Source organism: Passer montanus, unplaced genomic scaffold (assembly GCF_014805655.1).
Source record: "Passer montanus isolate IOZ18808 unplaced genomic scaffold, ASM1480565v1 scaffold42, whole genome shotgun sequence".
Taxonomy (NCBI): domain Eukaryota; kingdom Metazoa; phylum Chordata; class Aves; order Passeriformes; family Passeridae; genus Passer; species Passer montanus.
This window is the reverse complement of record NW_024369041.1, coordinates 2,548,011-2,575,561: the sequence shown is the minus strand read 5'-3', so window position 1 is coordinate 2,575,561 and position 27,551 is coordinate 2,548,011. Positions and strand designations below refer to the sequence as shown.

General features: G+C 40.3%; 3 protein-coding genes across 16 annotated transcripts in view; 2 read left to right on the top strand and 1 right to left on the bottom strand.

The window, feature by feature from the left end:
• OPN4 (opsin 4) overlaps nt 1–5,638 on the top strand; it is a 39,122-nt gene extending 33,484 nt beyond the window's left edge. Inside the window, exons 11-15 of the mRNA XM_039719779.1 lie at nt 292–399; nt 1,624–1,804; nt 3,312–3,458; nt 3,967–4,035; nt 4,476–5,638. Of these exons, the coding sequence (XP_039575713.1) occupies nt 292–399; nt 1,624–1,804; nt 3,312–3,458; nt 3,967–4,035; nt 4,476–4,523 (553 nt within the window). The 3' untranslated portion in view covers nt 4,524–5,638. The remainder of the gene's footprint in view (nt 1–291; nt 400–1,623; nt 1,805–3,311; nt 3,459–3,966; nt 4,036–4,475) is intronic.
• The window catches only part of WAPL (WAPL cohesin release factor), a 135,733-nt gene extending 116,289 nt beyond the window's left edge, over nt 1–19,444 (bottom strand). The window contains exons 1-2 of one of the 2 annotated variants that reach the window (XM_039719760.1): nt 19,309–19,444; nt 13,084–13,211 (exon numbers count right to left, since the gene is read on the bottom strand). The gene's annotated coding sequence lies outside the window, so the exon portion shown is untranslated. The remainder of the gene's footprint in view (nt 1–13,083; nt 13,212–19,308) is intronic. The other variant, XM_039719762.1, reaches the window with a different exon arrangement.
• A 212-nt stretch (nt 19,445–19,656) lies between these two features.
• The window catches only part of LDB3 (LIM domain binding 3), a 115,768-nt gene continuing 107,873 nt past the window's right edge, over nt 19,657–27,551 (top strand). For 12 of the 13 annotated variants that reach the window (XM_039719773.1, XM_039719776.1, XM_039719774.1 and 9 more), the window contains exons 1-2: nt 25,753–25,845; nt 25,950–26,074. In XM_039719773.1, coding sequence (XP_039575707.1) covers nt 25,982–26,074 — 93 coding nt within the window. In that variant the 5' untranslated portion in view covers nt 25,753–25,845; nt 25,950–25,981. Of the gene's footprint in view, nt 19,798–25,752; nt 25,846–25,949; nt 26,075–27,551 lie in introns of those variants that run through there. The other variant, XM_039719765.1, reaches the window with a different exon arrangement.

Here is a 27,551-nt window from a genome sequence, read left to right as displayed (position 1 = left end):
TCCTAAAGGCTGACATTGTCCCTAGGTTAAACAGTGTGGGAATTACCACAATCCTGAGTCATACTAGTGAAGTACTGCCAGAAAAGACCCAAAATCATATTTCTCAGAAATCCAATTAGACTGATGTTGATCTTTACAGGCAAAGGATGTACAATTTGTTCTCTCATTGTTTTGGTACAGAACTCCTCTTTAACTCTCCCTAGAGCCTTAAAGCACTGTCTTAGCACTGTATAACTGCATAGACAATGCAGAACTCAATAGTAAAGATATGGTGTGTTTGCATTACTCTAGGTATTCCCATGTCCTAACACCATTCATGAACTCCATACCAGCTGTGATTGCCAAAGCTTCTGTCATCCATAACCCCATCATTTATGCCATCACTCACCCCAAATACAGGTAAGTTCACTCCTACAAGCTATGTTTAATATAGAAAAAAAAAAAATCTGAGAGTAAATTTGTCATTTTTAGGTCTAGTAATCATTTATGCCATCACTCACCCCAAATACAGGTAAGTTCACTCCTACAAGCTATGTTTGATATAGCAAAGAAAATCTGAGAGTAAATTTGTTACTTTTAGGTCTAGTACCCAAACTCTCCTTCACCTGCTCATTTTAACTCTGTAGGACAGCCTTGCCCTCCCCAGGAACACTCCTCAGTGCCACAGAAATGTCAGTGGAATTTGTACTTGGAACAAACTCCTGAGCAGATGGTAGTTAGATATGTTTATGGATACTGATCTGTATTTACCTATTGCACGATAGAAGATGGAAACCTTTCCATCTCAAAGGAAAGCACCATATATTTGGGCACTGTTGCAAATAGCACTGTTACATTGTTACATTAACCAGGCCAGTGAGAGAGGCAATACAGTGAGCCAAACCACCCTTCCCTGTTTTGTGAATCCTCCTCATGTTTCTCCAGGCTTTCATACTTCAGGTAGTATTTCCTCTGGCAGGTAAAATGAAGGGTCATTACCACTCCAAGTTCAGGTGCAGGCAGTGAGATTTGAGAGATGGCAGCAATGCCACAGATTGACTGTTCTTTCACCACTTACAAAGACCTACTGTGGAAATGAATAGAGAAGAGGTGGGCAGGAACATCTTAATGGGGAAGAGGAAAGCTAGGCCAGAGTTTCCTAACACTGCATATGAGCAAAGTAGTACAGTAATATAAATGCACATTCTGTGCAATTCTACAGATAGCCAGCAAACAGATGTGTAAGAGGAGCTAGAATAGCTGCTTAGGGGAAGATTAAAATAATTCATTATGTAGTACTACTGCGAGGTTCAGTTTAAAGGGACAGAATTTTATTTTTGTCCTGATTAAGCTGAAAGCAGATAAAACATTGTTTTAATAGCTCCCTTCAGTTCCAAGAGTTATATTTTAATGCCCTTATCCCTGCCAAGCAATAAATTTGAGTTCTGCAGAACACTGTGAATAAGTGATCTTGCAGGGTGATTGCATATGAGATATCTGATATTTGGAAAACTCTTTTTGTACCCAGTAATTTTCCAGTCCATGCAGCATTGGTTCATCTCTGAATAAATGCATTGTTTATGATGATTGAATTTTTGTGCTAACAGACAAAAAATCTGACTGGTTCCACCTCTTATCCATTAGAAGAGCCATTGCAATGTATGTTCCTTGCCTTGGGCCCCTACTGAGAGTTTCTCCTAAAGACTCACGGTCCTTCAGCAGTTACCACTCCTCCAGACGAGCGACCGTAACCAGCCAGTCTTCTGAGATAAGTGGGCTGCAGAAAGGAAAAAGGAGACTGTCTTCTCTCTCTGACAGTGAATCAGTAAGGAGACACTTCCCATACAACCATTTTTAATTGCAAAACAATTCATCTTCATATGAGTCCTTCCAAGTGGTGGATTCCTTAAGGGAAATGCATTGTGGTGCTTGTTATAAAAACTCCAGAGAAAGTGGAGGGACAAAGCAAAATTAAAGACAGAAGGCTAAGTGTAGAAGCAGAATGTAGATAATTTTCTTCTTGATGGCTGGTGACACTGAAGGAAGAGTGGAAAGATGGAACAGGAATTTTAGAAAGTAAAGTAAAGCCTTGCCTATAAGCAACAATAAAGGTAGCATAGAGCTCAGTTGAAAGTCTGATCATACTTTTAGGTTGTGCTTGTCTCACCACAGATTTGCAGTCTGGATACAGAAAAAAGAAACTGCTAGTCAGAAAATAGTTCTCTAGTGAAAGCAAGGTTGTAATGAAATAGATAATGCTTTCTGAAAATGGGATGTATTTGGAAACATATTAATCATCAGATATAGACAAATCAGTAAATCCATTACAGCATCTTTCTTACAGAAGACCTCAACAGCTTGCTGCTGCCAATCTAACTGGAAACAAATGTTTTACACAGCAGCTGAAAACAGGGCAAGTATTTGGCATCCAGGCTGCCTTCTGTAACTCGAAGTTATATTATGAACTAAATAGGCATAATAGTTAGTTCATTGCAGTAATTTCAAACTAAATTTCCAAAGAACTGAAAAGAAAAAAATTCTTGGCAATTCTTTTTCACAGTCAGGATAATAATTGTATCTAATCCAGCCAAGTGCTGAATTCTGACAGTTGTTTTTAACAGTGACATTTCAATTTCTTTGCCCTCTCTGTTCTTTTGACTTCTTGGTCCAATCAAAATGAAATACTTCTGGCTGGTCGCCCAGTCAGGTGGATGGTTTTAAAACTGTCTAATAGAAAAGGAACATCTTTATAGTGTATCTCTAACTCTGCAAATTTTGATTCGTAAAAACCCAACAGATTCCTCAGTAACATGGTTTTGTTTTCCCATTAATTGGAAAAAAGTTTATAAACCCAGGACTTCTAACTGAAACAAAATATTTCTAAAGCACTGATTCTGCAGTCCTGAGCCATTTACTTCTATTTATTTCTGCTTCCACCCAAGCCACTTTGGAAACTTTGGCCCTAATTGCTCCAAACACCTGTGCTTCCTAAGTGGGTAGTACCGTGGAAACACTATCTCCTTGGAGCTACAACAGGCACCAGAGAAGTTTCAACAATAGATTGTAATGAAACACTATTTTCTTTCAAATTTTGCAGTGCATCCTGTGGAGGAAAAAAAAAGTAAGCTGAATTTTAGATGCAACAGAGTTGATAGTTTTATTTGTACTTCTAATAAGCAGACATTTTATGAAATTAAATATGGCAGAACTTCTGTGAAATGTCTTGTATACAATGCCTGTCTCTTTTATTATTTCTGTCTAGGTAAAACTGGGGCAAACTGGATGAAAGTCTAAGGGACCCAGAGTGAATGTTTTTGCTGTATTAATTTTAGGGCTGTACTGAAACAGAAACTGATACTCCCAGTATGTTCTCCAGACTTGCCAGAAGACAAATTTCCTACGAAACAGATAAAGACACAACTCAGACTAGTGACATAAGAGCCAAAGTGACAAGCCAGGATTCTGGGAATTGTGGGAAGGTAATAGACTGTGTAATACCTAAATTCTCTAACAACTGACAAGTTAACAAATCTGCACATTGTACCATAATTAATCATGAAGGTTCCTGCCAAGAAGATGCGGATAACCTATGAGTTAACACAATGAGTAATGACTTAGAGGCTGTAAAAGGTCATCAGCTTTTTATTCCCACCCTGGTTCATTATTCAGCTGTCTTCATTGCATTTCTGCTGCTGTTTTAAAGAACTTAACATCTGAATGGAGAGTTGTCTCATGTCTGGCTTTAAGTATTTAGTAATATTTGTGTTTCACTGTCCAAATTACTTGATTGATCTTGACTGTCCCACCATTTGTTACCAAATGAACAAATATGGTAAGATGTAAAAAACAAGGCTATCTTTAATATATCACTGCTTTTCAGTCAGTCCTCTGCGTGTCCTCTTTTTTCCCCATGCATTTTGCATATGTCAGATATTGTGACATACCTTTATGTCTTTTACATCTGTCTTATCTGTGTTCATTTTTCAGACAGCTGTAGATGCTGATGACATATTGATGGTGGAATTGAATGTCACAGAGTACATGGCTACACCTACTGTAAGAACTATTATTTTAATGTTTGGCAACAAAAACTAATGACAATCCCAGCGCCTGACCACAAATTAAGTTGTTTTTGAGATGCAAAAGTTACACAATATTCCCAGAACAATGCAGAAAACATGACCACAAAGGGCAGGCCATTGCTGAAACTAAGCAGAAGTTGCACATAGGTATTACAGGATTCTTCTGAAGTTCAGCTTCTTCAAGGAACCTGGATATTTTCTTGAATTTAGTAAGTCCTCTAATGAGGTCTGTAATTTCCTTAGTGGAACATGGAAGCATTAACTTTGTGCCATCTTTATATTAATGATGTACATGTTAAGCTGAGACAGTAATTCTGATGGCTCATACCTCTGAGACAGCCCTAGTCCTGTGGTAAGTACTGCTGTACAAAATGATGTTGTTAACTATTTAATGTTCTCTGTTTTGGGTTGCAGCAAACATCTAAAGCATGCAGCTTGGAGGAAATCAAGGTCAGTTTTTGAAATATGCCATGTCACCTATTCAGTAAGATGTTGCTGTATTAGTGTCTGTTTCTTCTTCATCTAACACAGCTACAGCATATGGGTAAAAATATCTGACATCTCTCACGAGTGAGTCAACTTGCCTTAATTCTCATCAGACATGGAAATAAAAGCAAAGAGCTGACAGATGAAAACAAGGCAGTGCTAAACCCAATGTAATACAATCACCTTAAATTGTCTCTTTATTATTAGCAATGATCCTTATGAGCTATTGTGAGCCTCATCCTCACTGATTTTTTGGTACTGTGCAAGTGACAGCTAACACTGCTTATTGTCAAAAAATGCTAGTTAATCTTTCCCTCAATTTTTACCTCATTATGTAGTTTGCTTCCCCCTTCAAATTATCCATGCTGTTAACACTGCACTTTACATCACCTCTTGCCCAATGACCCTAAGTAGACCCTCTTTATGGAGAAACTCTTTACCCAATTGAATTCATAGGCTGTCTGAGCATATTCACAGTATTTCTGTTCATAGCTGAATGTGCTGTCATTAGCCTGGTCTTTCTTCAAAGCAGACCAACACTTAAGTAGCAAACGCAAAGTCTTTAATGCTTTAGTACATTGGCTTGTTTAACAGGGTTGGTTTTGGGTTTTTTTTTCATAAGTTATTAATTAAATACTTTTTAAAATGTTCAGATCTACTTTTTCCTCCAGCATTTAAGTTTGCTTTTCAGTCAGCCATGGGGAGTAGCAAAGTGTTAAATATATGTCATTTTTAATAGATGACTCAATGAGATCTCCTTGTAGATGTTTGTGTTGTCCATTTCTTGTAAATCTTTGCATCCTTTAGAAAAGTACAAGCCTGAACAATATTGGACAAAGAAAAGGAGAGTCTCTCCAGGGATCATCTTCAGCCCAGATACCCAGTATTACAATAACATGCAGCAGTGTCCAAGGAGTAGAGCTGCCTTCTAGATACAACTCTGGTTTCCTGTACCCCAAATCCAGCAGTCACAAGCAGAACAAGAAGTCCAGCAGTTGAGTGGTGCAAGACAGAATATCACCTCAGCCAACAGCTCTGGAACAGCTGTGGACTGTCTGAATTCAGAATACCTTCCTAGATTGGTCTGAAATGCTCCTACAAAGACACAGCACAAGACAAGCAAGGATAAAAACATGAGGATTGATCTTTTCAGCATCAGAACTCTCTCCAGTGGATCACATCTTGATCTGAGTCACACTGTAATTTTAATATTTCTTCTTTATGCAGCTCATGAAAAAATTTATTTCATTTGGATTTTACTCTGCTCACATACATTCCCATCACTGCACAGACCTTACCTTCTAGGATTAACCTGAGAAGGAAGGGAAGTATGATATTTAAAACTGGCTTTGTTCACTTAGTGTATTAACTTCAAAGTTATTACAGAGCTAAAGCTGAGAAATTTGGGGGGAAATGCACACTACTTCCTGAAGATGGTTTCTTCATTATTGTGAAGTTTCTCAACCAAATGTAAATTTAATTATACAGTCAGTGCCCCCTTCTCTCATTAATGACACATTTTCTCCCATATACTTCTACAATCCAATGAAAGACAATGGACTTCAGCAGTAATTTGAAGTCTCATATCTGTGTTTTAATTTCTGAGACAGGGGAAGAGAAAGGAGTAACAGTTGAGGAAAAGGCTATGATTCTTTCCATACTTAGCTTATTTTTCAACAGTGGCTTAAGAGATTATTTTAACCCATTCTCAGCTGACTCCCACAGAGCTATAGGAGATTATTATGAAACTCCTTCTGACTTTCCTTTAGCAGGTTTCATGAGAAGAATGCAGAATACAAAGCAATGTTTGTACTGAAATGTCTTATGGGTAAGTCAATACATCTGCTTTCTGATACTTCAAAGTTCTTTACTCTCTGATGTGCTCTTCAAAAGTAAATACCGGGAGGAGAAGGTTTAGTTCCCCAAAAATGGTTGTTCTAGAGATGTATGAAATCCACATCATCCCCACTTTGGCATTTTCATTTCCCCTTTCTCTAAACAGCAGCATTTGTGTAGCTGAGAGTTTTCTTCCTCAGTGACTAAATCCATGAGATTGTACTTCTTTCCCCTGAAAGGAAAGGGAAAGACTTCTATCAGTAGTGACTTTCACCTTTTCCCTGGTGTCTCTCCTAGTACATAGGAAGAAGTGAAAAAAATTCTTTTGCAATTCATAGCAGTCAATCCAAAGTGGGGCTGAGCTGAAAAGACCAGGGCACAAAGCACTGTTGAAACAGTTCTTCCCCATAGGCCCTCCAGCAGTTTTTCCTTTGGTTGCAATAATGGAGGGAACCCAGCAAGGCATTTTTGTCCTATGTAAATCAATTCTTCCCTATGTCACATCAGAAAAAGCCATAAAATCAATAAAAATGTAATGAGCTTATTATTTTGAGGGGAAAAATCAGTGGGTTCCAGAAGGTCTGGGGCATTGTTTTAAAGTAAACTACTGGAAAATTAGGTCAAACTGAGGTTTATTAAAAGTAAGTTTATTAAAACTAAAAATTAACATGACAATGACTTCTGCAGCAGACAAATGTTAATAATGAAAAAAGTGAGGAATTCAGGCTGGTAATAGACTGCCAGAAAGAAACACACTGTTCAAAATCCACAGTGTTTTTATGTAAATGAAATCATAGTCATCAGAGATGGAAAAGAGCAGTTACAGTCTCTCCCTTCACCTACCACAACAGGATATTGTCTCCCAGCAGAGGACAATATTAAACTGATAATATATACAGCTAGCAATAAGGAGAAAGAAGAGAGAAAACTTCTTCAAACAGGGAGCATGTTCAAAGATATTCCTCAAGTCTAAGGAGTTCTATTGCAACTTATTTCTGAGTCTTTTAAAATATTTAAGAGCATGAAACATGCAATTCTTTCTTTGTCATGAAGGCCATTGACACTACTGAAAGATGGGAAGAAACATTAGCAAGTGCTGCCTGTTTCATATGGGTCACAAAAGACTGAATCTGTCAAGAAAATAGGTCTAACTCACATGTGCTGTTTGATGTGCTAACAAGGAGTATATAATATGTGTCACTAATAGCTAGATCCTATGCTTCAGTCATGATTTTGTTCCAAGCAGTATTCTTCAAAACTGCATTCTGCTCTCTTCTACATTCCTTTCCACTTTTAGAGGGTATAAAAAGAATACTTCCATGGCTAGAAGAGCTTTACGAATCCACAGCATGTTGTTCTCTGTATCCTTCAACTCCAACATGTATTAGAGATTAGTTTGTATCTATAAAAAGAACTACAGCTGTTCACGCTCATCTACTTACAAGAGACTTGTAAAGCATATATTAATTAGGGAGAAATTGTTTGTGAGCACTTCAAAACCCTTGTGTGTACTCTCTGTGTAACTAACAGCTTTGCCTTCCTTCACCTCTGCTATGTCTATAAAAATCATACAGGGGAAAGCCTACAAAATTCATCTCATCTGAATATCTCTACAAGTGGTTCCACACTGTAACCCCTGTGGCATTTGGAATAAATCATTATTAGTTCATATTTCATCTCATCCTCGCAGATTTATTTGTGTCCTGTATCCTCCACTTGGCAGCCATTCTCTTGGTTTTGCTGTCTCTTTACACCCTTCAACACAGATGACTGATTGGATTAAAATAATTTAGGACTGAGATGATTCACGTTTCATTTAAAGTCAACTGTACAGGCTGTTCTGCAGAGACCGCCTGTAGTTTGCCATGCACTTGGACATGTTCCAGTGACTTGGAGTGTGACAGGACTAGGGCAAATCTGAGACACTTCCCTGTGGCCTCTTGTACTCCAGCAGCTGTTCACAGAGCAGGCTGCTGGCAAAAGTAATGGCAAGCAGTGCTGGGAGTTAACACAAAAGCTCTGCCCCTTCATGGGGACACAAACTCAGGCTCGGGTCACCAGTGAAACTGTTTGGTCTGATCATTCAAGCAATTCTGCAAAACTGCTGAGCAATTGGTCACTAGTGCTGGACCTGCAAAGGACAGGCCAAGAGCCACTGTAATGAACGGCTGCTGCAAGCCAAGACTGAAGGAGTGCATAAAGCAGCAGCCACACGTTGCCAATCTTTCCAATTTTCACATACAACCAGGGTTTTACTCCATGTGTTTTCCAACTTACGATCACATTCCATGCTTTTGGAAACATTTTTACACCCACCACTGAACCAAAAAGTGTCAACATAGAATATGACATTGAGTATTGACATTTCACACATTCTCAAGTAAGACAAGATAGCAAACAGTTTTTTCCTTGAAGTCATGTGCAAAGCCCACAGCAAGCTTGACATTCAGAAGTAAACCAAGATACCCCCAAAGCTTTTTTGGGTGTTTCTAGAGCTTTAGGGTGTAACATGGGTAAGTCACCTTTCCCACGTGTGCCCATTTTCCTCAGGGTGCTTGGTGCCATTTTTTCCTGAGGCCTTCCCAAGAAGTCCCCTCATCCCCTGATACCTCAGTGAAAGGTGCTGCTGTCCCAGTAACTCTGACAGGGCACCTCTGCTGCTGAAACCACTGCTGAGAGAGGGCCCTTATCTGCAACACAGTGTTAGTGTCAAACAATGGTATTTCAGTGGCTGGTAACAAGTATCTCTGTTTGTAGCCTTGGAGTTGCTAATGTCATAGGAATGTTATGAGTAGGTTTATATAAAAGTCTTAAAACAAGTAAATAAATTCTTATTCGTGTCATTCCGAACAACTTCAGACATGAGCCACAATCCTGTACACTAAATGATTATTGTCCTCCCTAACCCCCTCGAATTTGTAACCTAAATGCTCATTTTCAAACTTATGCAAACTTCACAGTTGACAAGATTTACAAGATGTCCTGTTTACTTCCCTTCTATGGAGAACAGACTGAGCAGATCATCAGTGTAAGCTTAATTAAAAGCAGAAAAGTTTCTCCACAGCAAATCCAGCTTAACAGTCTGATACAAACCAGATATAACTTTTTGTTTTGTTTTGTAGGAAAACACTTATTCTAGTTACAGCAGTTCTGAGAGGAGCAGGGCTCTTCTGGACACACAGCATAGGAATTCTGTATACCCAGCTTGCAGAGCAAAGAAAATGCTGCAAGAGTCACATCAGTGTAGGAAAATGCTCACTCACTGAATACAGAGATCACGTGATACTAGACTACAAAGACTCAACTCTTTTGGCAATGAAATTGGCTCTCAAAATTAACATTCACCTGAAACTGGGGGTAAATAGTAGGACTACCCCAGTGGCTGTGAAAAAATTGAATGGGATTCACCTTTTCAGAGTGAACTTTTTTTCCCTACCCTTCTGCTTAGGAGTTGTTTGGTTTGGTTTTGGGGAGATTTTTGTGGGGGTTTTTGGGGGAAGAGTTGGGTTGGATTGTTGTTTGGTTTGTTGTTTGGGGGTTTTTTGGGGGTTTTTTTTGGTGGTTTTTTTTTTGTTTTCTTTTCAAACTTAGACAAACACCTGTATTTATGTAGATTTAGTACCAAAGATATTTTCAGTCACTTTCAGGAAAATCTTAGCCATCCCTTGCCGTGCCAAGGAGACTTTATTGGGAGAACCCTTTGAAGAGCCACTTTCATTTGGCTTACTTACATCAGTCATAATCCACCAGATCTGACTCAGAAGCACAGCAAAAATGGCTTAAGTAGGTCTTCTGATGCTGCCTGTAACTTGGAAGATAGATAGAATGTGTAACTTGATTAGGCTTGATTCAAGCTTCAGGTATGGTGTAGAGCAGAGAGCTGCAGCTCTGGTTAAGCTGCGCCAGTGCACAGACATAACCTGAGAGTAAAGCTCATCGTGCACATAAAAAATAAACATGACACCTATGGAAATAACTTGCTAAGGGGAATTTTTGTGGGGCATGTTTTACCCACAATGTAAAAGCAAAGCCATTGCTCATTTCCCTCAACATTTACACTTCCACAAGTGTACAAGAAGATGGTTTGGAAAGAGACACAAAAATCTGAGACTACATCATTGTATAGCACACAGTTTCCCATGTAAAGTTCTGTAGAGAAACATTTCCTGAATAGGCTGTGGGACACTTATGGGGATCCAGACAATTGCTACAATGTTTTCATTGACTGGAAAAATAAAAAGAAAAATCTATACCCTTCCACACAGTGCCACGCCTGAAAGGTTACCAATAAAAGTGACTCTAATGTATCAGTATCTCTAATGTAACAGCATTTCTCTCAAAAGCCTCAGTACTTCAAAAATGTATGAAACACACCCAGATGCACCCTTTGCTGTGAAATTGGAGAAACTACTTTCTTACTAAGTTTTTCAGATGCTTAATCATATGCATAAATACTTACACAACCCATCAGGACACACAAGTGAAATAAAGGAGTTAAGGGTATGTTAGGTCAGCACTAAAAGTTAGTGAATTTTTAAAATATTTTTCCAGACTAGTATTTGCTGTTAACACCATGGACATTCATATTAATATTTTTTCTAATTTTCAGATTTTTTTAAAGCCAAGGCTAATACTGATAGGTGAGCTGAGTTGCAAATTTGATTTGGTATAGAAAGCAGCAAGCACTTTGGTATGGAAACCCTTACCAAGTGGAGGAATGACAGTCCTGAAAAAATGAATACAAGTTTGAATCAGAAGTTCAAGATTCTGTTTTTAATTTTTTCCATGTTTTGTGTGTCACCTTGGGAAAATTACCTGATCTTCTCATATCTAAGTATTTCTGCCTATGAAATAGAGATAATATGCTCTTCATCATCATGTGGCTACTGCCAACTAGCCTTTACAGTTTGTTGCAAGGTTTACAACTGGAAATATTTTTTTTTAATTTTTTTAATTCATGTTTTCTTCCTTTACTGTACAGTTATCAAAACATCTAAACTACACTGTCACATATGAAAGACACATATTGTTACTGAAGGGGATAAGGGATGCATAGTCATTCTTTTTCTCAACAGAAGTAATTTACAGATGCCCACCACACAGACTTCATTTGTTGTTTATAGGTAATGTCAATGAAGTAGAATCAGGCATTTTATTGTTAAGTTGTAACCAAGAAAAATATGTAGCATGCAACTGTGTATATGTTTTTGACCAAAAGCCCTATATAAAATATAAAGGTTTGTCCCTTGAAGTTAGCAAAGTCAAGGTGGTAGAACCATTTTTAGGGTTTTCTGCTCTTTTAATGGAGCAGAAATTGTTCATGGAAGAAGGGAATCCTTGACCAGCAGTGCCATCCAGGAAACAAGGGTAACATAAACTGGGTGAAGTACTACAAAATCAAACCAGCAAGATTTCCACAAACTTCCCTGAATGTTGCCTAGAATGAAAATCAGTGAACACTGTATGGTTTAGCCAGCTCTGAACATCAGATAGTTGTTTCTGCCCTGTCCAGACATGAGTTACACTTTCAGGACCAACTTCTAATTTCATGCACAAAAGAGCTCCATTAATATAAAAGGATTTAAAATATGGTACTTCATCAAAGCTTGAACTCCAAGAACTGTTAAGAATAAAGTGAGGCTCACCATGAAAAGAAGGATAAGAAGGCAAGAATAAGACTATATTCTTTTAAAAAAGCATTTCTAATGGCTGGAGCATGTGGCTATTATCACAGCATGCCAGAATCTCTAAGGTAACTGTCCAGTGCTGACCTGTGACTCCAAGGAAATCAGTTCTCATCAGCGTCCCACCAGTATTAACATACACTAGACTGGTCATGGTTATAAACACATAACCACAAAATAGAACACATGACAATGTTTTCAGTAATACCTCTTCCCTTATTTGTCTATATTAGATATGTTATGCAAGTTCACCTTTAAAGAAAAAAGAAAAGAAGAAAGGTTTAAAAACAAACAAAGAAAAATTTGTTTTCTTTTTGACAAAAAGTTTCAGATCTAAACTTACAAGTTCTTTTCCAGTGTGACTGCTCACCTTTATCCTCTTGTGCAGACTGCAGAAATCCTGCTTAGCTCAATCCACATCTCTTAGAGATTCTTCTCATTTTCCCTACTTCCAGCAATGAGGAACAAGTCAACCCTTCTCTAATTAACCCACAGGGCCAGAGAGAAGGCCCTTGCTTACACTTTGCATGAAGCTGCTAAGAAATAGCTGTTTGTCCCCTCACTTCCCTTTCAAACCCTGATCTCTTGATCAGGACTCAGCTCTTCTACCTGCCAGGTTCTGCAGTCGAGCATTCCTTGACACTCATCCTGTGGACAGTCCTGCTTTCAAGCCCTCCCAGCAGTATCACCATCTTCTTCTAACTTATAGTAGTTCACACTTCCAGTACCCCCTTCCAAGCAGCCCCAATGCCCTCAGGTGGCAAAACCAGTATTAATTAAACACACTTCTCTCCTGGCTTTTAAAGGAACTATTTATGCTTCTACCTTAACACGTAAACAGATGGAATCTGGGCTTATAATAACCCTCCAACTGTGATTTAAAAATATGAATCCTTTTGATGCTGCTGTCCTCAGCTGAAGCCTCTGAGTAGCAGAAGCACATGGCAGAACCCTTAATGTGTATTGATAGATCTTATTTGAAGTGCTATTTTCCAGATGCACTTGTTAAAACTCACTTTCTGTTGCTGCTCAGTGAAGTAAGAAGAGAACTTAATCTGATGAAGGACAGAGCTGGGGTAGTAGCATCAGGCAGATTGGTGGTTCATCACATTCACTGCATGGATTCCTTTTGAAAATCATTCCTCTGCAAAAGAAAAAGCCACACCAGCCTTTCAGGTTCAGGATCATTATGTTCAGTTAGATGAGAAGTACGTTTCACACAGAAAGAGCTGCTCTCTTTAGGCACTGTAGATACCAGGTTTTTTTCACCTGAAGAAATTAGAACCACGTAAATTCCATGAAACACGATGTGAAACTCCATTTCAATAAATCACACCCACTTTAATTCTTGTTTTAACCCAAACTGTGATGGTAGACTATGACTAAAGGCAAAAGAAAGAAATAAGAAAATACAATTCAGGATACCCATTAGCACTGCATCAAAATAAACTAATTGCAAATAAATCAGGGAATCCAAAAATTTTGAAAAACAATAACTTCATATGAAACAGGTATCTTCTCTCTCTGTTTGTAGGCCAGAAAAGGGACTCGGGGTTACCATCTTCTTGCTCCTTTCACTGAATCCTTGATTTTCCTCACAGCCAGGAGCCAGACCATAATGATGCCAGAGACAGGGCTAAGGAGGCCACAGCTCATGTTACAGAGCTGCACCTTGCAGCTTCCCTTCACTGTGCTGTTTTCTGAAAGAGTCCCATCACAGCTGAACCTGCTCCATTTCCACTGGCTCACAGTACAAAGACAGCTGCTCCTCAGAGCAGTTCATGAACATGGCAACAGAGTGAGCTGCCTGAATTCCAGCTTTAAAAATAAAATTCCTGCAGGAGCTTTCAAAATAACACAGCTGACTGTCCAGCATCACTGGAAGCCATTTCTGGGAAACCCAGGATTTGGGGTTTAGGATCAGGGCATTTCTTTAGACAAAAAGATGGTCGAGGCCAGACGTCTCACCAGAACAGCCATATAGGTAGGAATGGCATGACACCAGTAAAGACTTACAGCAAAAGGATTTTGAGAATTCAGCCATACAAGTGGATCCTGATGAGAACTGGGTTTCTCATCCACTACGTAAGGGGAATTCTCTGAACAGAAATCATGGTAATTAAACAACTTCATGAGGATCATAAATCAATTCTGAATCTTTCAGTTAAAAACCAAAAAGTCCAGTGGCAATAAAGCAGCATCCTCTACCAAGCACTTTGTGTCTTTGTGGCTACTTGCTTAAGATTTTCACAATACTAGTATTTATTCTCCAGTTTTGTATCTCAGGACTGGAGACAGAAATTTGAAAAATTATTCTAGTGGTCCAAAGGATATTCAATTGAACTTCAACTGAAAATCTTTGTAAGACCCAAATGTGACACTCACAGCTATTAAATATAAAGTGCAAGTTACACCACAGTACATTCAACTGAAAATCTTTGTAAGACCCAAATGTGACACTCACAGCTATTAAAGTGCAAGTTACACCACAGTACGCTCAAAATGTTGGTTGATTTGACAAGTCAAGAGGACGCCTTAATGTTTCTGTTTCAACATGTGACTAACTTGCAGGCACTTGTCTTTCTCTGCTTCCTCCTTCCAAGAGCTAGTGGCTTGGTTCCAGCAGAATTATTTGACTTCAGTAAAATTTGACTGTTACTAGTTTACTTGATCTAGACAAGAAAGAGCTCATGAGTAGAAAAAAGCTCATCACTGAAACTTTTATTCTGTTCCCTCTACAACTTCTATCCAGCATGTAAAGGAAAGGGCTGAAGAACAAAATAACAGGGATGGAATAAAGAATAAGACATTCCTGTTGACTTGTCTAGGAGTTCTATTCTTGTTAACTCATGCACTGTTTTAAATAATGGGGAATTGAAACAGGTTACTTATACAATAGGATCCTGAATTTGTATCACACTTGTCCTCTCAGAGCCCAATGAAACTCACTTGGAAAGCTTGGCTGGCCCTAAACAAGTTTTGAACTACTGAAACTGCCCATAAAGCTACAAAATAAATTTATTTTACTTATTGTGATTGTACAGTTACGGTCTAGAACATTTTTCTGTCATGGTGTGCCTTTCTTTATTAGTCCTTTGCTCTGCTTACTGCCTGAAACATTGTGCAGGGACAGAGCTGATTGCTCAGTTACCGTCTAGCGAGTTGTTTATTTAGCACTTGACCATCAAGACGTTCTTGATCTTTCTTCAAGGCTGGGCACTGTGATGCCAGAAAGAAGAAAAACATATACCAGCACTCAGGCACCAGCAGCAGCTAAGTTAAACTTAGCCCACAGTTTCCTCAGCAAAATTTATCCCAGTTTTCATCCCAATGAAAACTGCTTCAATGAATCAATGGGCTCAACTGAAAAAATCATCAGCTCAAGGCACCAAGTAATCAAACTGAACAAAGCTGCTACTCATCTGACACTGTGGTAAGTATCAAAGATGGTTCTGAGTCACAGCAGGGCATTAACTCCTTCTGTGCATTGGGCAATTTGATTTAGCGCAGCACCCAAATTATCTGTAAAAGGTCATATCATTTACTCTTGGAGTGCTGCAGGGCAAATTCAGGAAGGTTTTGCACACTCAAACTGTTGTAAGAAAGATGCAATTATGGATTAATCAATCTTCAATGCAGAGAAATACCAAAGGAAATAACTGGGAAGAGATTCACCTTTCCCTTTATACAAAGAGCCTGCATTTACAGCTGAGTATTTACAGTTAAACAATGAGTTAGAATTAAGAGGACACCATTTAGTTAGCCAAACTAACTGAAAATATATTTTTTAAGAGAATTCTCAGCTTTTCTTCTATCTAAAATCAGCGCACAAGACATTTGTGCTGACATTTTGGAGCCAGATTAGCCCAAATTTAGCATTAAAGTGGTGAGGTTATAAATCAAGCAGCATTTCTGGGGATCATCCTGCTGACAGGCCCTCTTGAATTACCTACTGCCATAACTCTGTTTTATCCTGTAATGTTAGCAATGTTATGCTAATAATATAGCCCAGGGAAATGATAGAACAGTCCAGGGAGGTTATCATGTGGACAGCCTTCCTCTTCATGTTTGAGCAACACTCTAGAATTGCAATTCTCAATGTTCTATTGAAGCGTATGTAACAGCTTCACATTTTGATTATTTTGTTTGCATGTTTGTTTGCTCTTATACGTGGGCAATGCTAGGAAGTCTGCAAAATTATTAAGACTGAAAATAGGAATGATGAACCTCTATCTTACAAGGATAAAATTACTAAAGTTAAGCCACTAAAAATATGATCCTCATCTGAGCTGTGTTCGCCACACATTCCTAAGATTTTCTGCAAAAGAAAATAATTTTGGAGATCCAAAATATTAGATTCCTTTGGCAGCTTTTTTGCCAATGCCAGAACACAATCCCACATGAATCAGACTGTTAACTGGACATATCTAAAGTCCTAATTTTAAAGAAATTCCTCCTAGTCTTCTGTCAGAAGGGAACTGAAAACTGTGAGTTGTTTTATAAATTGCCCATTTATTTGCCAGTGTCAGAAGGAACAAACCACTGCCTCTCCTGCCCCCTTACACAGCATGTGCAAAGAACTGGGAAAAACAGAACTGCTAAGCAATCACACATGGAACAGCCTCATTTACTGGAGCTGTTACAGTTTGGATGAATGACAGTGCAAGTGCAGGCCAGATCTGCACTCTCTGAATGTTCTGTCTGAACAGTCACATCAGTGTTGCCACAGAGAAGCAACACCTACACAGCCCATCCAAACCCAAGGCAGTATCTTCTGCCCAGTTACTTGTTCTTCAGTAGGGCTCTCAGACAGCCACACTCATCACTAGTTTATGTCTGAACTCAGAACCCCTTCAGCTGGGCAGGGAGTGAGATGAGATGCCAAAAGCATTATTCCAGGAGAAAGCATATCCAGCTTTGTGCTGCAATGTCTGTACTTTACTTGATAATTTTCCTAATATCATCATTGGTGAGGAGCCACTCAGTACCTGAGGAGGCCAGCCTTTCTGGGTAGCAGTCATTCTTTTAAGTTTCCATCCGTGGTGGTTGCACCTTCAGTTTGAAATTACTGCAAATAAACTGTGCAGACAGCTTACTAAAGTACCTGATAAACCTTATGAAACCACACTGCAGAAATTTATGGAAAATTAGGGGCCTATTTACAAGAAAAACAATGTTTCTGAGACTGATCTGAGGCTGAACAGCTGATGAAACAGTTTGGAAGATCAGATTGTGATTAGAAGAAAGGATAAAAGATCTTGCAGAAAGCCTTGCAGAAAATTAGCCCTTGACAGAACTACCTGAATTTTCCAGTAAAGGAAATTGACCAGGCTGGACTGAAACTCATGGGTCAAAAGCAAATCATACTGAGTGAGTCACTGTGGAAAACAGACAGCCAAATCTATCAGTAAGCTACTTTCCAGAAAGCAAACAGGATTGTTTGCACAAGATGGCCCAGCCAGTGCAGTCTCAGTGCTCAGCTTTTCGTAATGAGTGGTGACCCCAATGGTGTTTCAGGGAACTATTCCAAGGCCATTTTTCTGAAACGTCATTTAAAATATGTGTTTGATACTGTCACTAGTGCTTTCAAGAAAAATGGGACAGAGGATTTTGTCCCTCCAAATGGCAGGCAAAAGTTTCTGGGAACAAGCCTGCAGGCTGTTTTAGAGAGTGCTAAGCAGGTAGAGCTCCCTTACTTTCAAGATCCCCAGCCTTGAGAGACCTATGGAGAAACATACAAGCTTGTATATTTCATCCTGTTCCAAACAAAAACAGCGTCTGAAGCAAAACTGAACTGATCCACCACCCATCAGAACAGGATTATTGGCCAATTCCCAATCATCTTTGCTGATACTTTTACCAGGGAGCAGAAAATCAGGTTATTGAAAGCCTTGGAAAGGCTCAGATATAAGTCCTTAAATCTAAATATTATTTTTTTTCTATCACACATAGAATGGGATAATCTAACAGAACATCATGAAATAGACATAATTTCCCACCATCTGGATCATGTTTTCCAGCCTAAATCACCAAATATGCTACTTTATGAGGTTGCTCACCTCATCACAAGACACAAAATGTTTCCATTGGGGATATAAGCCAACTTGTCAGTGGAATATTTTTGCTACTACTATTAAGTCGCAATCCATATGAATATGAATTTTGGCCAAAGATAAATGCAGAAATAATTTAGATCAGCTTTTCCTGGCCTTGTCTATGCATCCTATACATTGGACTTAAAGCACAAAGAGACTTGAGGCTCCATAAGACGAGAAACACTAAACATGAACTGCGACCCTTTTAAGGTTAAGACCTACTTTTAAGTAGGCAGAAGCCGAGAAGCTTCTCAAAAGGGCCGTGCACTTCAGCGGTTCCACTGCTGTGTTTATCGCGGCCCCTCAGTGCGGGCTTTCCCCGGGCCGGCGCCGCCGCCCTGTCCCTGGTGCTGACCGAGCCGCCGGCCCCGGCCCTTCCCAGCCCGGGGAATTCTCGCTCCTGGGTAAATCCCAGGGGGCTCCGATGATTAGGAACAGGGGCCTTTTTTTTCTTTTTTTTTTTTTTTTCTTTTCTTTTTTTTTTAACAAACTCACAAAGCAGCGTCTCTGTCATTGCACTGAGAAAACAGCCGACTTTCTGCAGGCTACTTCGGGGAGCACAACATAAAAAGCCAAAAAGGCAAACCAAACAGAACTGCTCAGTAGAGGGATGTACGGAGCGGGCTGCCTGGTCCTTGACAGCACTCAGCAGGACCATGTGAAGGCACCACCAGGCTCAAACTCTTAAAATCATCTGAGCATCAGTATCCTGGTGGGCAATTAAATTGTTCGTTCTGCCTTTTTTGTCTTCCAAACCCTTTGTCTTCTCTCGGGACGTCGTTTTAACTTTTCCATTTAACTAAAACGACCACTGCTTATCAGCACCAGTGAAATCAGTGGGGGAAAACAACCTCGCTTCCACTTTTCCTACGGGTCAGTGAACGAAACCACCGTTCTCGCTCGTGCTCCGGCGGCGAGCGAAGGGGCTGAAGGCTGCGGGCTCCAAGCCCGCAATTCATTAACGCACAAGGTTCGAGAGCTTTTGCTGAACTTGGGCAGGACAGCAGCTCCTCCCGGCCGCCCTCGCCGCCTTCCAGAGCGTTCCTGGTCCCACCCGCGGGCGCAGCCCCCCCGTTCCCGCCGCCATTTCATCCCTCGCATCCTTCCCTGAGGGCTCAGACGCGGAACGCCCGCCCCCCGGGATACCTGCTGCCCCGGAGCTCGGCCGAACCGCTCCCCACAGCTCTGTGTAACCTTCCCGCTCTGCCACCGCGGCCCCGAGGTGATCTCGGCCCAAACTCGGATATTTACACACCGCGGGCAGCGGCTTCTGGCGGATCGGTCCCTGCGCCACCGCTTGAGGCAAATCCCCTCCCGCGGCGGCTCGCCCGCCCAGCGCCCCCTCGCGGCGGGACGGGGAGCGGCCGCCTCCCTCAGCGCGGCACTGCCGGGCGCTTTAAAGGCTCCACCTGTGGGGCAGCGGCTCTTCCCTCGCCACGGGGCGGGCGGGGGCCTCTGCGCTTCCCTCGGCCCCCCTGGCTGCGGGGGCGATGTCCGTGGGTGCGGCAGCAGCGGCTCCCGTGGGGGCGGGACCGGCACCCACCCGGCGCGGCCCGGGCAGCGCTGCGCGGCCGGAGGCGGCGGGGGCGGCCGCTCGGCCCGGAGGTGCCGGTGAGCGGGACGCTGCGGTGCAAGGTGGGTCGCGCCGCGACTACAGTGTCCGTAGTGGAAAATTAAACCCCGGAGAGCCCTCACTGGGAAGGCAGGAGTGAGTAGGCGAGGCTGAAGTGTAACTTTTGGGAGGCTGCTTAGTTATCCTGCACCCCTGTGGGTGTGTAGGCGCACCGCTGCATCAGCGTGATCCCTGAGGATCCTCTCTAACAGGTCCTGTGACCTCGATGTCAGCGCTCAGCCCCTGGTCCCTGTGTGCTGGCTGTGATGTGTTTGGGTTTGTTTGGATTCTTTTTCGTTCGCTGTTTTCTCTTTCCTGAGGCCAAATAGTCACTTAGGTTCCCTTGTACCACGGCGCAGATTACACTATTCACGGGATTGCTGTAAACTTTCCTGGTTTCAGCCCAGAGCTGGAGAACAACAATGAAAACTGAACAGCAACACATTTTGCAGACTTCTTTTTCTGCCTCGAGTACATGTATTAGAAACAGAGCCCTGTGTTTTAATCCAATTTGCTGCTATTGACTCATTTTCTCACCTAAAGTGGGTAACCTAAGTGCTGTGGTTATGTTTAAAAGCAGGAAATTATTTAAACTACAGGTGCTTAGATGTTTTTTACCTTAAAATAATAAATGTTCTTATCATGAGAAGGTAAGTACCATAGAAGTCTTTAAGTATTACATGGTGTAGTGAGTGTCTTTAAAAAAAATGACTGAAAAGCTGGTAAGTTAAGAACTTACTAACATACACTTAAGTCTTTACAGTCTGGAAAGGTATCTTCCCCTTCTCTTTCACGGTGAATCTGCGTCTCCACAGGTTTCCAGTTTAATACAGTTACCAAAAAATCTTCGTATCTTTAAAAGTTTAATTCTGACTAAACTGGGTTGTATACCAAATCTTTTGTGGTAGTGAAAGGAGGTTGGTGTAGGGGAAAAAAGGCCATGCAGCAGAGGAAAAAGGTGTGAAATACAGGTTGTTTTGTTGGTTTTTTTTTCTTGGTAAAGATGGAAATAGTTATGGTGAAAGATCTAGAGGGAGGGATAGATAGCAAATTCAGTTAATTGGTAAAGAGATACTGGCAGCAGCAAACAGCCAGACAGGAAACATTAGAGCTGCATTTCTGAAGGCATTACATTATAGAGAAGGGAGATAATATTTATATTGCTCTAGCATATCTCCCCAGCATTATCAGCTTTTTCTGGAACCCACAAAGCACAGTCTTAGTAAGGTATTGACAAAGCAGAATGTGGTGAAGCCAAGTGTGATAGAAAATTTAGCAGCTTGAGAAAGATCAAGACTTAGGACAACTTGATAAAGGGGCTAAAATGATCTCAGAAATTGTAAGGTCTGTGAGAATTGAAGGATTTTAAATCAATAGGTGAAACAAAGATGAACATGGAAGTACAAGTAGGATTAGCTCAACTTAGTTCAGAGTTCAGCAGTGAAGGAAAGGAGATCTCAATGAGCTCTTTTGCAGAATAGTCTTACTTTGGAAGCAATATTGAACTTGCGGGGAAAAATTTCTTTGGTATTGATAATTAATTTTATATTCAGTTGGCCACTGGCAAGGTAGGAATTCAGAGCTTTTTTTTTTTTTTTTCCATCTCTAATATGTCAGTTTCAAATTCCTTAGCACTGCTTAACTAATATATAGTAAATGTGTACTATTTCCTCCTGGGGATGGCAATGAAGATCAGTCCCCAAATACAGCTGTTGACTTCATGGGACATGTACGTAGCATTGGATTGATTCAAAACTTTGGAAAACTCTGGGATTGCTTATATTGGACAACTGGTTCAAAGCTTGGGTTTTCTTCATGCATGTGTTTAGTGAGTAGTTTCTTTAAAGGCTCCATTCACCTCACTTTCCCACTTTTCTGAAGGATTGTAGGTAATTGTACTGGGGACAGTGCAGGAATCCATGGGACAAAAAGGGTGTGTTTGTCATACAGCTGAATGCTGCCTTCTTGTACTGCTGCTCCCTCAGGTGAGGGAGGCTGAAAGAAAGACAATCTTTTTGCCTGGTTGTTTTTTTGGGGTTTTTTTTTTTTTTTTGGTTGGTTGGTTTTTATTTGGGTTTCTTTGTTTGTTTGATTGATTGGTGTGGTTTTTTTTTCCCTAAGGGAAAGTCTATCCAGCTTGTTGAACATCTTTCTATTAAAGAGGACATGATAGTTTATTCATGCATGGCACAAATTTTGCACTTGCCTAAACATAAAACATTGGAACCATGACCTTGTATGCATCTTTTTGTTTGCCAGAGATTCATAGTCTGTTGCAGCTCAGAAGTCAAGCTCTCCAGCAATCCACTTCTGAAATCCTTGATGACCCAAATGATACAACCTTGTTGCTGCAGTAACAGTAATTCAAGTCTCCCCTGTGCCACAGGAGCTAAAATATAACCCCTGACTAATGTGCCCAGCTTTGTGAAGTAGTAGCAACTTTAACAATTGGAATTTCCATGACTTGTTTCCTTCCACCTTAATTTAGCACGGACACTAGTGGCTTTTATTTCATTCACTTCATGTCTGTGCACTCCCGAGCACGCAGCTGTGGCTCTCCCAAAGCCATTCACTGCAATAGGCACAGCATGGTCTCCTAGCACGTGTGAATTGTTTCCGCTGGTGTAACATCTCTGCTGGGCTTGTGGCAGGACAGCTCTGCTCGAGCTCAGAGGCGTTTGCTCGAGGTGGTGGCACTCTCCTGTGCCTGGTACCCATCCAGCTTCCTTGCAACTGTTCCCATCAGTCAGCTGGGAATAGCCTGGGGGAGGAGGGGGGCTGCCTGGGGAGCTCTGGAAAATCCTCTGATTTGATATGTGTAGAGAAAATGTCACCCTGAGCCTGGAATGTGTTTTTTGTTTAAATGTCACCCCTTACATCAGTGACCTCATCTGACTCAGCACTCAGCCTAGCTCCTCTCTGAAGGGAGGGAGCTTTGAGCAAGTCATGGATTTTGACATAGCCAGAGAATGTAGGGAAGAAGGCACACCATGAGAAACAAAATCTGAGCAAACAAAAAATTATTTTTGAAACAGACTAAAAGGCAATTATGTAAAGCAACTTAAAACCTAATCTAAACATCAGAAGCCTCTGAAAAACAAGGAAATTGACAGTTCTGTACACATAGTTTATTTCAGCCTCTGGTTTCCCAGAAGGTTTTGCCGAGGTTTGTGCTGGTAGCTATGGAGGCACTGTACCTGCTGCACTGATGTCTCACCTTTGAAAACAGGGCAGGGCTGAAACAGCCATCTGGGTGGATCACCAGTTTTGTTATTTAGAGGCTGATTGTACTGAAAGTCTGTACAAGGTGAGGCCTGTGCTAAGGGTGTCTCTAACAAATGGACCTGTGACTAAGCATGAGCTTCTGTAGCATTTTAGCTTCATTATTAGTAGCAGAGCTTTCTTCAGGCAGGCAGAGGGGATACAGACACTGGAGAGGCTTAGAGCAAGAAAACTCTGGAATATTCTTTATCTGAATTGTACCTGGTGGGGATAGTGCAGATGCATGAAAGAGCTGTGGTCCTGGTGTGTTGAAGGGAAATGTTGGCCAGGACGCTGGCATATCCTCTACACTTTCCTTTTCAAAACGCCAAGCTATGCTGAACATTTGTGCAGACATGGACAGAAACCAAAGGAGAAGGAACAAGTGACCTCAGTTTAACATTTCATTCAAATGACTGAGTCCCGAATGCGATGCCCGCTCTCGTTTCTTAGCTCGCCACTCAGCCTGAAGGATCTCTCAGATCCTTTGTGATGTCCTGATAAGAAATAGCATGTTGGAGATGTGCAAGTAGGACAGAAGCACAGTGTTTGATTAAACATCTCTGTTTCTTAGTGCTTAGCTCTATTCAGTTTGTTGTGTGGTTTTATTCTGCTCAAAGTTTTGCTTCCCCCCCTTTTCTGTTATTTACACAAATAACTGAAGATTTAGGTATGGGAAGGTAACATGCACAGAATTTTAAGTCCATAAAACTGTGGTCTTTCTTCTAATACTTATTCATGTGATACTGTCTTTAGTAGTGAAGCAATGACTTGGTATGTTTATCTTATCCTGCTTTTATTCTGTTCTCCTGAACTCTTGAAATGGAGCCAAGAAAGGGCACTAAAAACAGCAGTGAATTCCTAGGAAAAAAACAGCAGTGAATTCCTAGGAAGAAACCAGCAGTGAATTCCTAGGAAAAGTAGAAGTACAATGAGAATATACCTTCAAAATTTTGTGTGTGTGTGTGGCTTTGGAAAAAAAAAAAAAAAAAAAAAAAAAAAAAAAAAAAAAAAAAAAAAAAAAAAAAAAAACAGTACTTGATAAACTGGCAGGCTAGGAAACTGCCATTTTAAGTCCAACAAGTCAGTTTTGCCTCTCCTCAAAGTAATCATCCAAACATCAATGGTTCTGGACTCACAGAGGACAGGTTATAAATACTCTTAATGTAAATGTACCTTCGAGGTATTTGTGAGACATCAAAACCTTGCTTTATTCTCAAGCTGTATCTTGCTATTTGCTTTCATTTTGGTTGGGGCCAGTTCCACTGGCTTAGTGCAACTTTTATTTAAATTTGTGTGAATTGCTATGGTTTAATGTGGACCTCTGGCTAAAAGAGAGGGTCATATGGTTTAGTCTAGTGCCTATGTGGAGATTAATTATTCCCTTGTACAAATGGCTTTTCTGGCACTGTGAATGCTAGACAGAAACTTCTACTGCTTCATGGTTTTGAAAAATTATTGACCATCTCCTTAGACAAAGACTGAGTTCCCGGTAGTGTTTGCTCTCTGCTGTTTTGTAATCAGATATTTGTCATGTTTTAAGGTAGGTGTATTGGCAGGGTGATCAATGTTCAAGCTGAGCTGCCTCACTCTAGTGCATTGCGTGGGTTTGCTTGTCTTTTTGATTATCAAAGTAGAGCCCATGTTTGGGGGACATTCCCCCCCCCCCCTTTTTAAATATAATGGCAATTTCTTTCTGACCAGAGGATAAGGGAGAATAAATACTGCAAAGGTACAGAAGAGGGGTTCTGGTGGTCCTGCACAAATTAATTACTTGAAAGGGGTGAGTGTTATTTAATGTTTGTATCTTTATCCTGTGAGCAGAATTTTTTTTGTTTATATCTGTAATTCTGCCAACAGCTTCTGCCCTACCCTCGTGCCCTCTGTATTTTAGCAATTTCCAGTCTAGGGCAGAAATGCTATCCAGCATTACTGAACAAGGGTTATAGTTTTATGGAACTCCTAAGACCTGGAATGTGAACTATGAAAAAATCAAGGAATTAATTAAGGCAGCAATTAGGTAACTATTTGTATTCTTAGGCTTTAATACAAGCGTCACACCTTTAGAAGACTTGTATTGAAATGATGAAACAGGTATGTAGTGAAACTGTGCTTTTATCATAGAAATTATATGCTGATTACAAGTATCCCATGATCTTTCTGTATTCAGAAAAAAATAAATGTTAATTTTTCCTAGGGAAAGCAAGGGCCGTGGAACTGAGCCGAACATGAAGTTGTGAAATTTTTTTATTTTTTTTTTTTGGTGATGCTAAATACATGTAGTATGTACTTTTTCAGTTTAACAAAGCAATGCAAAGGAAAGTTAACATTTTCTTGATGCCTTTTCTGCTACATATGTGGGAAGATCTGTAAAGAAAGAACTTGTATTATATGTCACAGTGCAAGATACCTATGTGCTGAAGCAGAATTTAAAAATGGCTTTGTAGTTGTTAACAGGTTAGTGAAGAGACTTGGGTGGTTGGGATTTTAGAATGGGATTTTGTTTGCTTGTTTTAATAAAACATGTGTTTTGTCCATAAAGTAACTGAGCAGCATAGAATGGGATTTTGTTTGCTTGTTTTAATAAAACGTGTTTTGTCCATAAAGTAACTGAGCAGTGTGAGGGGCTTGAGGAGCCTAGAAAGATCTGTCCCCTTCCGTGGGGACTATATTAGACCTCTGAGTCATGAAGTCTTTGCATAGTAGGTGTCTGGTTACAAACCTTTTATGGGCCCTACTCAGCTGGGATATCAGCATCTGCATTATAGCTCCCATCTATTCTTAGGTGGTATCAGAGCACGACTGAACAGGCAAGGCAGAGAGAGAATTGCTTTCATTTATGTAAAACCCTTCCCTGTTCTCAGTCTGTTTTTTTCACACTTCTTTCTGTCTGCCCCGTCCTTCTGTCCTGCAGTGCCCTGTTGCTGCCTGTGAAAGTGGTACAACATGGCTTACAGTGTGACTCTGAATGGACCTGGACCGTGGGGCTTCAGACTGCAAGGGGGCAAGGACTTCAACATGCCCTTGACCATCTCCAGAGTAAGTGTGCAAAAAAACCTTGTTGGGCTTCTTTGGGTTGGAAAGTAGCAGCCATCTGTACACTTTGACCTGGCCTAGCAGAATTGAAGATCTTTGCACCTAGGTGTGAGTAAAGACAATGTAATGTGAACTAGAAATGTGCCAGTTTGAAGTACAACCTGGCATTGATAATGCCTCAGGAAGACAGTTCTGGTTAGTATATTTGTATGGATGGTGACACTGACTGTTTTAAGTAAGGTTCCAGTTCTATTCTGTACAATGTTGTCTCTTTTTCTGCTGATAGGGGTCTCACTGGTGCAATCTGGGGGGAAGGGAATAGAACAACTCTGAATGAGAATATAGAATTATATTTCTAGAAAATAAACATATAGGTATGTGAAGTCAGGTGTTAAAAGTGAAAAGAGACAGGGATGTGTCCCCTCTTGTGATGGGGTGCAATATTTGGATAAAAATTAGACATGTCAAGCAGAATACTCAGTGGTACTTAAAATACTGTCTTAAATTATGCAAAAGCCTTCCATTTGCAGCTGACAAACAGCATGGATTTAATAATTAATTACTTGGTGTATCTGTCAATTACAGCCATGAATCTCCTAGACACCTTTTTCTTTTCTCTTCCCCTTGAAGCATTATTTTAAGGTGTTGTGGTTCCGTACTCCTATTACCTGAATTAGCTCTATTCTTAAATATTTTTAACATTGAATGGTTTTCAGGAAATTTGTGTTTCCCTTACCTACTTTTCTCTTGTAAGACAGTTCTGTGTGATTTCTGGTAGCTCCTTCTTCTTTTCTTGTTTCTGATAGTCTCAAATCTGCTCCAGAATGTTCAGATCTTTCTAGAGAGGACTTGGCTCCTCCACAAATCACTTGCAGAAGGTTTACTTTGCAGTACAGTGACAAGAGAAGTTACTTACATAACAGTATGTAAGAGAAATACCAGAAAGATTTAATCAGACAAACAAGTAGAATGCAAATAAAAAGTCTGCTACACTACAAAAATAAGAATAATAATAAAAAGCCACCTACACTACTTTTAAAACCATGTTGTTTTTTTTCCTAAAGAAAAAATACAGACTGTTAAATTGTGGGTACAAAAGGGATATCTCTGCAACAAATGTGATTCAAAGTCAGTTGGTGAGCTTCTGAAATCTTAGCTATGCTATTTCATATTCATCCTGTGAAACTGTATCATCTGATCTCCCTTGTTCTTATGCACATTATCTCTTTCTTGGAAGACAGAGCCACGTTTACCTTAATATATGATGATGAGACATACTTTTCATAACTCCTTTTGCAGCATAGTAATTGCAAAGAAGGCTGTTCTGGCAGTTTTATCAAAAGCAAACAAGAAAAAGACAACCTAAAATACCCTCCATCTACAAAAATAAACTCCCTTCATAAACTCAGCTTGATTTTGCTCCTGCAAATAGTGTTGGTATTTCTTTTCTCTTCCCACCCAAGGTAAGTACAGAGAGCTG